Source organism: Quercus lobata, chromosome 9, assembly GCF_001633185.2.
Source record: "Quercus lobata isolate SW786 chromosome 9, ValleyOak3.0 Primary Assembly, whole genome shotgun sequence".
Taxonomy (NCBI): domain Eukaryota; kingdom Viridiplantae; phylum Streptophyta; class Magnoliopsida; order Fagales; family Fagaceae; genus Quercus; species Quercus lobata.
The window spans coordinates 45,765,670-45,778,192 of record NC_044912.1 but is presented as its reverse complement, the minus strand read 5'-3'; the positions used below and the strand labels follow the sequence as shown (position 1 = coordinate 45,778,192).

Here is a 12,523-nt window from a genome sequence, read left to right as displayed (position 1 = left end):
ACCAGTCTCTCACCTGAACCCAATCAATCCAACCCGTTTACTAGGTCTAGGAAGAAGTACTTGAGGCATGCACAAAGTTTCTAGTGTAGAGCTTGCTGACCTTCAACTTCCAATCATCAAGCACTTATAAGTTGTTCTCCTTAAGTCCTAACTTTAGGCTAAATTCAAGTAATTATTGGGATGGGTAAACATTAGGTATAGTACATTAAAAATGAAACAACACACAGTATTAATATTCAACACTATATAAAATTTAGTAAAAAATGAAATATTTATATGTACAAATATAATACAAGCTTACCTTACAAACACTAAAAGATAGTAGATAGACTAATTCACACTTACAAACTTACTTTACAAACACTGAAACATAGTAGTAGATTTTTATTCATTAGATAAGTAGGTAAGAGACTCTGATACCAATTATAACCCCCAAAGAGGAAATTTAAGATCACATGGAAGGAAGTAATATTATTGCATTTGTAGCTCTTTTCAAATGAATGGCTTCTCTAGTATGGGGAAAATGAATCATTTTTAGGTATTTTCAAAGCATGGTGAATGATGTTCTCTCCTCTCATATTCATGGTGGAATCCACTCATTAGATTTATGGTGTGGTCTATCATGAATGTGAGAAGATGGAGCACTATTTCACTATACTCCCGCTCTGTTTGTTTCAAAAATAATGTTTTCTAAAAAATGAGTCAATTTCCAAAAAATATTTTCTATAAATCTATATCATTTTCCTATATTTGGTAGCAATCTTAAATGAGTTGAAAAACAATCTCTTGACTTCTTTTATTTAGCTTATTGTGAAATAAAGTTTTTTTCCCTAAAAAATTTAATAAAAAAAAATCTTTAAAAAATAAGTCATACTTTTATGTTGACCAAAGATAATTTTCCTTTGATTCATTTTTTCTAATGTTACCAAATACTGAAAAACATAGAAAACTATCTATACACAAGATTTTCCATTAAAGCAAATAGAGCGTCCAAGAGTACCCAAGTATTTTCCTAAGAAAAGAAGATGCATCAAGACAAAATACAAAAAAAGATGGAGAAGACTAAAGAAGTCTATTATGAGTCTATGACAATAGGTGACCTTATAGTTAATGAATGGATATCTATCAAAATAAGAAAGAATCTTCTAGTATAGTTGGAGAATCTAATATATTTGAGTAATACTAGAACTGATTAACAAGTGCATGGAGGCAGCAAGTAAGGTTGAGTTTTTTATTGCAATCAATCGGCTTTTTAGATGCATTCACGTTTAAGAAAAGAAGTAAACACAAATACTTGGAATTAGAACATAAAAATATTTAACAAAAGACCTTGGCTCATTGGAAACACAAGGAAGTGCCACTTAACGTGAAGCCCTCGTGCCCGTGGCTTCAATTCAAACATGTAAATGTCACAAATAGCAATACTTATTCAAATGGAACTTTCAAGGAGTTATTGTAACATCCTTATTTCCTTAACAAGGGCTGATTTGGCATAGGGACTATGGCAGTATGACCATAACAGTATCAGCCAGAGTATCGTTTGGCTTTGAATCAAGAGGAAAGAAGAATGGATAGAGCTCATATCGGACATAACAACTGCTATATAGAACTCTGCATCCTTTTCGGTCTTTACAAAATTTTTCAAAATTTCCCGCAGCAATGGCCAGACACTGTGCACAATCTACCAGAGCCAGGTCTCTTGTGCATTGCACCAATGCATACAGTGTCACAAATGTTGACAACTTGGTCTTACCTTTCCCAAGCCCTTCATTCCTAGTCTCAACAGCTTGTGCTCTAATCTGATCAAACAGAGTTCCTAGTTCTTTGTTAAAAGTATCAGGATCAGTTACATTTTCCACATTCCCATATAATATACCATTATATGTATCAATTTCTCCAATGAAGCTTTTAGTGTTATAACGTAAAAAGCAATAGTCATACCAAATTCTTGCATCGGCTTGGTTGGGACAACGTTGGCGGATTTGCTTTGCTGCATCTTGGATGCAACTTGAGCAGTCTATTCTGCTCACATCCCCTCTACATTGAGCCAGGCCAAAAACTCGATATTGGTTTTTACCATATGAAGTAGCAATAAAACCATTGGAGGGGGTTTTGGAAACCAATTCAGCTAATAAACGATCAATATTAGCTGATATTTGGCTACCAATATTAGTGTCTGTATTGCAAAACTGCCCCAAGGGATTTGCAGATTCAGCATTACAAATGCATAGAGCTAGTAAGAGAAGAATTTTGTAATTGAAAGTCATACTTCTCCTTTGTAGCAAGCTCACACCAAGATTCATTTCATAAGGCCCTTTTTATTAGGCTGAGGAGTGGACTTGGCAAGTGGATGCATGGGGACACCAAAGCAGACATTGTTGACTTATTTGCTCACTAGTGGAGATAATAAGACATTTTCTTTCAGAAGATGGCCCCTCTTTGTTTTTGTTTTGTTATAGTTGCTTCATAATAAAGACTTTTTTGAAGACTTTTTTGAACGTTATGATACAGTCTTAAGTTGGCTATGCTGTGAAGAAGCTGGCTGCCATCGAAAAGAGCATTATCAAAATTCAAAGATTCTTGCATGTTTCAATTAGCTAACCAGTAAAGTCTATCATCTCAAAGAAAAATAGTAAAATTTCTTGCCGTCAAACAAGTGCCTAGGGTGGTTGGGTTCAAATTCCACCAACACCAAAAATAAATTCATAGTGTTTTAGTCTAATAATAATGAGCAATCATTATGAAGCAAATGTCATATGTTATCAGATCTAATAAATAAATAAAAAATCAAGGATTTCTTATTACAATAAGTAGGGGAGGGGGATTCAAACATAGGTTTTCTAGATAGAGAGAGCCAAGAAATGCCACCAAACTGAAACACTCTTGAAAAATTCGAAGATTTATGATTGGCTAATTAGTAGTCTAATGTGTTAAAAATCTTTTAATAGCTTTAGCAGAAGACACAAGGATAAACTCATCAACTTATGCCTAATCTGTACTTGTCAATCTGTAAAAGTAATTAGTGCAGCAGACTAGCAAGATCAGTCTTTAGCTTCTTTATTCCCTTCCTCGCCACTTTTAATTGATCCACAACAACTGCGTTCTCAGTTTCAGACTTATTTAACTTCTTAAGGGCTACCTTAGCTGCCTTAGCATAATAAGAACAATCCTCATCAGCTCATTGTAAGCCGATTGAAGATCCTTCTTACCTTTGGATTCATCTTCCGATCCCTCACTAGCCTTAAACTATATGTCTTCCTTATCATCTAAATCAGAGGGTTCTCCATAATTCCCACCAACAACTTCAGCTATAGCAGAAGAAGCTATGAAGTTTTCTTCTCTATCACTTTTGTCCTCAGAACTAGAACTCTTAGTGTTACTCAAAGTAGCATTCATAGCTTTACGTTTGGACTTGATATAATTTGGTCACTTTTTTACGGATGTGTCTATTGACATTGCACTCAAAGCACTTTAAAACTTGAGATTACAACTCTTTCAGTCTTTTATTTAGTCTTTCTTTACTCTAGAACTCCCACTGGACTCTTTCCTAAACTATTTACCCTTTAGTTCCTTAGATCACCTTTGATTCTTCTTTAACTTCAGAAATTTTTTTAAGTTCTTTCCTAACAGAACTAGGTTTTCCTCAACGTCATCATCATTGGATGAGTAGGAGTCTTCTTCTTTAACAGTTTTTAGGACTATATTCTTATATTTCTAACTGTGGGCATGGGTGAGTTCATTGGTTTGCAAAGACCCTACAAGTTCATCTATCTTAAGAGATTTAAGTCTTTGCTCTCTTTTACGGAAATAACCTTAGAAGGGGACCTCTCAAGCAAAGTTCTCAAGACTTTCCTAACTATCTTAGGTTCATTGATTTTTTCACTTAGATTGAACTTTGAGTTCACTGCTTCAAACTTGGTGGTTAACATGTGGAGTTCGGGGTTTTTTGACTGTTTTAGTGTCTTCATGAGTAGTTTCTAGGATAGACCAGGCTTACCTAGTAGTTTCTACATTCAAAATCACCCTAAACTCATCTGGGGACAACCAAATCTTGAAGCAAATCTCAAAGTTTTTGTAACAGTGTTTTGGTTGACCAAGAGTCAGTGGCGACGCCACGTTCATGTCAGGGTGTTCTTGGGAACACCCTGACTTGAAAATATATATATATATATATTATAAAATAATTAAATTTTTTTTATTTGTTTACCCTTTAAAAAAAAATTAGGAACACCCTCAAATAAATAAATAAAAAATTATTTGTTCCATTTTCAAGCAAAAAAGAAAAAAAAGAGGGTTTCGGCCGGTAATTGGATACCAAAGCGAAACAAAAGTTTTGATTTCTTTGCAAATTTTTTGGAAACAAGAGGGTTGAAAAGAAGTAGAGTAAGAAGAAGAGGGTTTTGTAAAACCAGATTTAGCAGATGTTGTTGCTGCAAACACGATTGCTGCTACTTTTGCTTCTTCTTCTTCTCGGTCTCGCTCTCACCAACACATTTGTCAAGCCTCTTCTTTTTTTTCCATTTCACCTTTTGGTTTTCACCCCACGTGAATTTCTGATGAAAATTTAAATTGAGATGGGAAGTGAGAGGACTTTGTCTTTATCTTCACTCTTTACCCCCACATGGTCATGTGACCAAGTGAAAAAGACATATGGGTTAAAGCTTTGGACAGATGGCCATGAGGCAAGCTTTCAGCTTTTCACTGAGGTGATTCAAGTCCTCATAAATGGTTCCCTCTGTACCATTCTCACATCAATGTACTTATATTCACCTATTGTTTTAGAGCATTCTCATCAGGTGTGTCAAATGCCAAATATTTGGCATTTAGCACACCAAAAACAGAGCATCATGAGGTGTGCTAAATGTGCTAAAATTATGAGACATGCTACAATACGCTCTCTTAGCGTATGGATGAAAATGCCATTTCCGTTTATTTTTTTATTCATCTTTCTCTCTCCTCTCTCATCACTTTATTCCTTTTTTCTCTCTCTCCTCTCTCATTCTTCCTCAGACATTCCTATCAACCCATCTCTTCTTTCACTCTTTTTTCTTCTCATTGTTGTTGCTTTTCTCTCTTCTATTCAGCCTCGCCGCACCACCTAATGCCAATCTCTGTTGCTGTGGGTTTTTTTCTTTTTTTTGCAGTGATTTGATGGGTAGGTTCGATAGTGGGTGGCTTTTCTCTCTTCCATTCAGCCTCACTGCGCCACCTGATGCCGATCTTTGTGTTTTTTATTGTTTTTTTTGTTTTTTTTTTTTTTTTGTTTTTCTGTGGTGGTGGTTTTGGTGTTCTGCTGTGGTGGTTCTAGTGTGAGACGGTGGTGGGGTGGGATGTGGGGTGTTGATGGGTGGGTGGGTCAGCGGTGGGTGGGTTAGCGACGCAGTGGGTGGGTGTGTGGGATGTGGTTGGGTTGTGTTTTTTGTTGTTTTTGTTTTTCTGTTGGTTTTGGTGTTCTGCTGTGTTATTTCTGGTGTGAGACGGTGGTGGGTGGGATGTGGGTGGGGCGTTGATGGTTGCTGGCACGGGGGTGGGCTGTGGTGGGGGTGGTTGGTTTTTTTATTTTGTATTTTTATATATTGTTGGTTTTTTTAATGTTATTTTAATATTGGAATATATTATTTTAATATATAGAATTGAAGAATAGAAGATGTGATAAATGGTGAATTGTAAAATGATGTGCTAAAATGATAAAGTAAGTTTTTGGTGTGTCAAAATGGCATTTTTTATGAGAAAGCTGATGAGAATGCTCTAAAGGTTCCATATTTTCATATAAATATATAAATATATATATATATATATATATTTTATTGATTTTTTAAGTTTTGAAATCATAGATTACCATTATTATTATTATTGATTGATTCAATAGGTTACATATGTATTCTAAAAATAAAAATATATAAAATGTAAATTTATCATTTTAAATAATTATCTATATATATATATATATATATATAATTAGTAGTAATTTCGAAACGGTACACCGATATTAACCGGTATCGAAATATTTCACTTCTTTGACTAAACCGAAACGGCTTCCGATATGGTATTGACTCCCTTGATATACATATATACACTCTTATTGTACTATTTTTGGTTGTTGTTTTTCATTATTTAATTACATATTTATGTTTTAATATTCTAAAACAGTAATTGTTATGTAATAACTAAATGATTTGAGTGTCAAAAAAGAAAAACTAAACGATTTGTTTTATTTGAAATTTACTTATTTGGATCAATAATTTTATGTTGTATAAGAAAATATAAATATATATTATTTTTAATTTTTTTTAGAAACTCCGAAACACCCTGAAACGGTACGTCAAAATAGATCAGTACCGAAATACTCCGTTTCACTAAACAAACCGAAACAAGGTGAAAAACAGTATTCATAACATTGCTTTCAAGCAAAAAAAAAAAAAGCTATAAAAAAAATTGAACTAAAATCTAAAAAAGAAAAAATTGTAACAGAGAATCTGAAGAAAAAAAAATTGTAACAGAGCAAGCCCACCCAAGAACATCCTGAGAAAAATTCCTGGAATCGCCACTACCAAGAGTCTACTAAGACTACTGAAAGTTTTTTATTTGGTTTTCAATTTCTCAAGGCCAATCCTTCATTCTTGCACAATGAACAAAAGCTTCAACCTTCAGCCTTCATTACCACTATTTACATTACAATATCAAAACTCAGCAATACAATTACTTTGCTTATGGAATTAGCCAACGCTTAAAAATCCTAACAAAAAATATTATTGTTTTAAATTAAAATAGGAAATAGAAAATCCGATCCTTAACAATGCAAACATGTAAATTTCACAAATAGAAGTATTTATTGAAATTAAACTTTCGAGGAGTTATTGCAACATATATGTTTCCTTAACATGGCTCATTGGCATAAGGACTTAGCTTGGAAGTTTTATGGATAAACTATAGCCATAAGAGTATCAGCCATGGTATTGTTTGACTTTGAATCAAGAGGAAAGAAAAATGGATAGAGCTCATATCGGACATAACAACTGCTATATAGAACTCTGCATCCTTTCCGGTCTTTACAAAAGGTTTCAAAATTGCCTACAGCAATGGCCAGACACTGTGCACAATCTATCTGAGATAGGTCTCTTGTGCATTGCACCAATGCATAGAGTGTCACAAATGATGACAACTTGGTATCACCTTTTCCAAGCCCTTTATTCTTTGTCTCAGCAGCTTGTGCTCTAATCTGATCCATCAGAGTACCTAGTTCTTTGTTAAAATTTTCAGGATCGGTTACATTTTCCACATTCCAATAGAATATACCAAAAGATGTATCAATTTCTCCAGGGAAGCTTTTATTGTTGTAACGTAAAAAGCAATGGTCATACCAAATTCTTGCATCAGCTTGGTTAGGACAGCGTTGGCGGATTTGCTTTGCTGCATCTTGGATGCAACTTGAGCAGTCAATGCTGCTCACATCCCCTCTACATTGTCCAAGACCAAAAACTTGGTCTTGGTTTTTACCATAGGAAGTAGCAATAAAACCATTGGAGGTGGTTTTGGAAACCAATTCAGCTAATAAGCGATTAATATTAGCTGATATTTGGCTACCACTACCAATATTAGTGTCTGTATTGCAAAACTGACCCGAGGGGTCTTCAGATTCAGCATTGCAAATGCAGAGAGCTAGTAAGAGAAGAATTTTGTAATTCAAATTCATACTTCTCTTTTGTAGCGAGTTCACGTAAAGTTAAATTTCATGAGGTCCTTTTTTTAGTAGGCTGAGAAGTGGATGCATCATTCATGTGATGTGAGGATACCACAGCAGACATTCTTGACTTGTTTGCTTACTAACACCTTGTGAGTGGAAAAAATAAGATACTTTTTCTAGAAGGTCGTCCCTCTTAGTTTTTTTTTGTTATAGTTAGCTCCTAATACTGACCGTCGTATGTTTATGTAATAGTCATATGTTAGACTATGCTTGGAAGAAGCTGGCTGCAAGAAAACAAGAGCATTATCAAAGTTCAAAGATTCTTGCGGGTTACAGTTAACTAAACCAATAAGTTATTTTGTCATTGAGCAAGAGCCAGCTGGATTCAAACCCTACCTATAAAATAAATAAACCCATTAATTAATATCTTTGCATGAGATGGTGAATAATCATCATATAGCAAATTCTACAATTGTCTTATCATATCTAAAAACAAAAATAAATAAATTAAAAAAAAATTCTTACTATAAGCAGGAAAAAGGAATTCAAACCTATGTTCACTACATAGAGAGAACCATTTAATGCAACTGAGCTACAAAACTTTTAACAAATTTGAAGATTTCTAAGTAGTTGATTAGCTCTCTGATGTCACAGAACAACACCACTAGTGCCTTTTTTTAGCTATTTAGTAATTGGAGCTCAAACAAATTACCCACAAAATATATTACATATTTTTAATAGATTAGCGGCAGCCAGAAGGATAAACTTGTTGACTTCGGCCAAATTTGTACTTGTTAATTAAAAATAATAATTAGTGCCCCAAAACATATCTTTTTGTTTGAGTGGCACAAATAATTTAATGATGAAAACATTGAAAAGTTAACTATAATTACTGTTTTTTTAAAGAATTTCACATGTACAGTTAGTTCTTAAACAAATTATTGAGGTGATCATAACCCTATTGAACATACAAACAAAATTTGAAAAATCACGTAAGAAGACCAATCTAGTCTTAAAAGTGATTGATTTTTTCGGCGGTTCAGAATGCACAATTGATGTCAATCACAGATCATTGATTGATTATATGGAGCTGACTGTTGTGCAAACCATGGTCCATGGCCGTGTATAATTTTGACTAGATGCTACCATACGTGTTACCAGGAAATGCCAAAGTTGTTGAATGAATATCATAACTTCTACGTGTACTATTAGGTATAGTTTTATGGGTCCACAGTACATATAAGGGAACAGTTTATTAATTTTGTTTTGCTTTTCCACAAGACAGCAATGACTTTTACGAGATTAAGAGAAAAGCATTTGACAAATTATATTTTTTTTGAAAAGACTAAACTACCCTTCACTCATTTCTCCTCCTCCTTGAAAGTTGAAACACAAGTTAACAAGTTAACCAAAAACAACACTCTACCACCAAACAATCTCTTACAAAAATTCTCATTAAAAAAAAAAAAAAAAAATCCTCTTACAAAAATTACAACTCATACAAATTTCAAATGTTACTAGAACAAAACCAGAACATATAATCAATAAAAAAAAAAATTATGACCTAAATATTTTTTAAAAAGAAATCGATATTGGTTTTAAATAGTTGTGAATTTTGGCACCGGAACTGTTCAAAGTTAAACAACTATTTGTTGCCGACAACAGGAGGGGCCTTGAAATGGGTGCGTCGGGTAGTCGTGGTTCATGATCAGGTGTTCCTTGAAGCCATCCCCATTTCGTGCTTGAGTTCTCTTTGATTTCAGTGGTTTCTGTCTATTGAGGGAATGAAAGAAAGAAAGAAAAAATATAGAGAAAGAGATGGGATCTGAGAGAAAATGAAGGAAAGAAAGAAAGAAAAATGTAGTGAAACTGAAAGAGAAGAAACACTACCATTGAAGACCAAGACTTCCCTCCCTTATAGCGGTGTAGTAGTTGAAAGGAAGACAAGATTTCTAAAACAAAGTTCTACCTGTTGTCCTCATTTGGATACGTGGTAAACAAAGAGCCACACAACAAATTTTTTTTTTTTTTTTTTCCGTAAAGGTTTACATAGTAAATAACTTTTTGACTATGGATCCATCCTTGGCTCCTTGCTACAAACAATTATCTAAGTTTAATGATTAAATAAAGCTACCAATGCAACTTTTTATAAGTATTTGTGAAATTATTTAAGTATTTATATCACAATTAATTATTTTAATTATAATGAAATTTATTGTGAAATTTATTATAAGTATCAATTGTGTCTATTATTCACGTCATTTTTATTCTGTCACGTGACATTATTTTATTGGACAAACTAAACACATGTAACATTATTTTGTGACACTGAGTGAAAAAGTATAAATGAAGAGGCTACTAATGTAAACAATATACATCTTCAAGAGGTAAAATCAAAATTTTAAAACTCTAGGAAAAATAAAGATCACATCAATAAAATCTTTAAATTTCAAGTTTTTATTGAGTGTGAATTTTGACAAATACACATTCGCACTCAATTTTCTTCTTATAACCTCTATGCTTGTAACATTTCAAGATGATATGAGATCAATAAGTATCATGACAATAAAATCTTGTTTCTTGCAACAATGACCAATTCCTTTTGAGTCCGCAATTTCTATTTGTATATGTGATGGCACAAGCTTGAGTCATTGCATTTTTATTTATTTTTTTCTAATCCTATACCACTAGCCCTATCAGAGTAAGTATGTGAGAGGCCCCACCCTCAATCCACCAACTTTTTGTTGGGACAAACCCGCGTGAATTGGCGGGGTTGTGTTGGTGTCCCGCTATATTTCCCCAAAGATTTAGGGTTTTACATTGAGTTGACATTTATTTTATTTAAATGGTAAAAATAATAAAATCCAAAATGAAAGAAATAAAAATATTTTATTGATTAGTAGTGGGTTAAAGGTGTTAGAGATTTAGTGTCCTAAGACAATAAAACATAAATAGTAATTTTTAAAATTATTTTAAGTTTAAAAATAGTACCTCGCAATTTTGTGTTTCAAATGTCGTGAGAAGAACGGTTTGCTTTGGACTAAAAAAGCGTCATAATACATGATATGATATGGGACATTAGATTTCAATTTAAGTGAAACACTATTATTTCTATGGAAAAATTTTCTATTTTTTCAAGAATGCATGATATTCATTGGTATAATATTGTCAAGATGATAATATAACACCGACAAAAATAAAAAGTTGACAAACATCATATTGGTGACTTTTTAAGCAAAACACCTAACATTTCAAATAAAATACTGGGTTCAATCCCATATCTATTGAAGTACAATTTTTCCTTTTCTTTGCACCATTTGAGGAAATTGAGTTTTCCTTCTCCCTCTCAGGACATGTAGAGATGTTATGACCAACATGCTTACAAAACCCATAAGTTCTCTTTTGCTTTCCCAATTCTTTTCCACCTTTCATTCTTTTTTGCTTTGGGCGACCTTTCGTTTGTGAGAGTGGAAGACAACAAAAAAAACAATCTCCATCAATAGCATCATTAGCATTAGCACCAACCATATTTTCCTTGTCCACTAAATTTTCATCACTCAACACTATCAATTCTTTTCCACCTAATGATGTTTAGCGACAACAACGTGGTGGAAGATACAAAGATGGAATTCAGTAGCAATCTTTGTGAATGAATACACTAAGTGTGTGACGAAAAAGTATACCCCAAAATTCAAAATTCTTGCAACTACAACTAGTCATCTCACCATCCCATAAGACCAAGTGCTTTTGACTAGTTTTTTCTTCATAATATTGCAACAGAAATTCAATACCGTTTTCTTGAAGCACGGAATATTGTGTGGCTCTTCCAAACTCCTCTTGAAAAATTTTGAAAGCATAGGGTGTCAACACACTATGTGCTTGTTCTTCTATCAATGACAGTGTTCTTAAAGAAGAACCTCTATATTTCTCCAACATTGTATCATGTGATTGTGATTGCTCAATATCTTCAATGGCAAGGTCAACCTAAAATTACAAATTGTAAATAATTTAAAGACACATAAAGACTACAAATAAAAAAATAAATCAAATTCTAGAATAAAAGAAAGCAATGATAAATAATGACTACTTGTTCAATAAATTGCATCTAGTTTATGTGGGAACTAACAAACCGTTTGATAAATGCATTTAGACTTTCAAAAAAAATAGTCACGAAGGTAACATGGTACCCAAGAATGCTTGATTTGATATAAACCACTTACATGCTTGTTAGTAAGCATGTCATATTTTGCCATAACTTGAGACCATTGATGCTCAAATTCTTCACATGAGTCTAACTTATATAGCTTGTAGAAATCCATGCACCAATTTGAATATTGACTATGAAGAATTGCCGTAAACCAACCACTAAATTTAGCAGTAATGTGCCATATACAAAAAACATATTTTGTGGATGGCAATTCTTTTGATATTGCCTCTATAATCCATGGATCTTGGTCTGTTAAAATTGCCTTAGGTGACTTCTTCATTAAATTTGCAAAAGTCTATTAATCAAATACAAAGTTATTAGCACATGAAAAATATAGTAGGATATATACTATTAAACTACTAGTTGTTTCATTTCGAAAAAGTGTACAACCAAAGAGAATTGTCTTTCCATGATTATTGATACCAAAAAAAAATACCAAAAGGCATGTCATATGCATTTACTTTGTAAGTAGTATAAAAAACAACATCTCCATATTTTTGGTACCAATCAAAACAAGGAGTAGGCACCCAAAAAATATGCTCCAACCTACTCTCTTCATCAGTTGTATATGCATATTGAAATTTAAAATTATTTTCCTTAGCAACTTTGCACAATTGTAAGAGACCCATAGC

At 33.2% G+C, this 12,523-nt stretch overlaps 3 protein-coding genes across 3 annotated transcripts; all 3 read right to left on the bottom strand.

Moving 5' to 3' along the window:
* Positions 1-1,281: 1,281 nt before the first annotated feature.
* Positions 1,282-2,291, bottom strand: LOC115962182 (cysteine-rich repeat secretory protein 55-like). The gene has a single exon (XM_031081073.1). The coding sequence runs from the start codon at positions 2,265-2,267 to the stop codon at positions 1,500-1,502; it is 768 nt and encodes a 255-aa protein (XP_030936933.1). The 5' UTR covers positions 2,268-2,291; the 3' UTR covers positions 1,282-1,499.
* A 4,520-nt stretch (positions 2,292-6,811) lies between these two features.
* LOC115959021 (cysteine-rich repeat secretory protein 55-like) lies at positions 6,812-7,717 on the bottom strand. The gene has a single exon (XM_031077314.1). The coding sequence runs from the start codon at positions 7,691-7,693 to the stop codon at positions 6,917-6,919; it is 777 nt and encodes a 258-aa protein (XP_030933174.1). The 5' UTR covers positions 7,694-7,717; the 3' UTR covers positions 6,812-6,916.
* A 3,247-nt stretch (positions 7,718-10,964) lies between these two features.
* Positions 10,965-12,070, bottom strand: LOC115959391 (putative protein FAR1-RELATED SEQUENCE 10). Its single transcript, XM_031077752.1, has 2 exons — positions 11,905-12,070; positions 10,965-11,668 (listed from the first exon to the last, which is right to left on the bottom strand). Exons 1-2 carry the CDS (start codon positions 12,001-12,003, stop codon positions 11,315-11,317), a joined length of 453 nt encoding a protein of 150 aa, XP_030933612.1. The 5' UTR covers positions 12,004-12,070; the 3' UTR covers positions 10,965-11,314.
* Between the last annotated feature and the right edge of the window lie 453 nt (positions 12,071-12,523).

What these genes read in the sequence shown, in the direction of transcription:
- LOC115959021 (XM_031077314.1), bottom strand. Translation starts at nt 7,693, where the DNA reads ATGAATTTGAATTACAAAATTCTTCTCTTACTAGCTCTCTGCATTTGC.
- LOC115962182 (XM_031081073.1), bottom strand. Translation starts at nt 2,267, where the DNA reads ATGACTTTCAATTACAAAATTCTTCTCTTACTAGCTCTATGCATTTGT.
- LOC115959391 (XM_031077752.1), bottom strand. Translation starts at nt 12,003, where the DNA reads ATGGATTTCTACAAGCTATATAAGTTAGACTCATGTGAAGAATTTGAG. An exon ending in ACATGCTTACTAACAAGCAT is followed by an intron (nt 11,669 to 11,904) that starts GTAAGTGGTTTA and finishes TTGTAATTTTAG; the next exon opens with GTTGACCTTGCCATTGAAGA.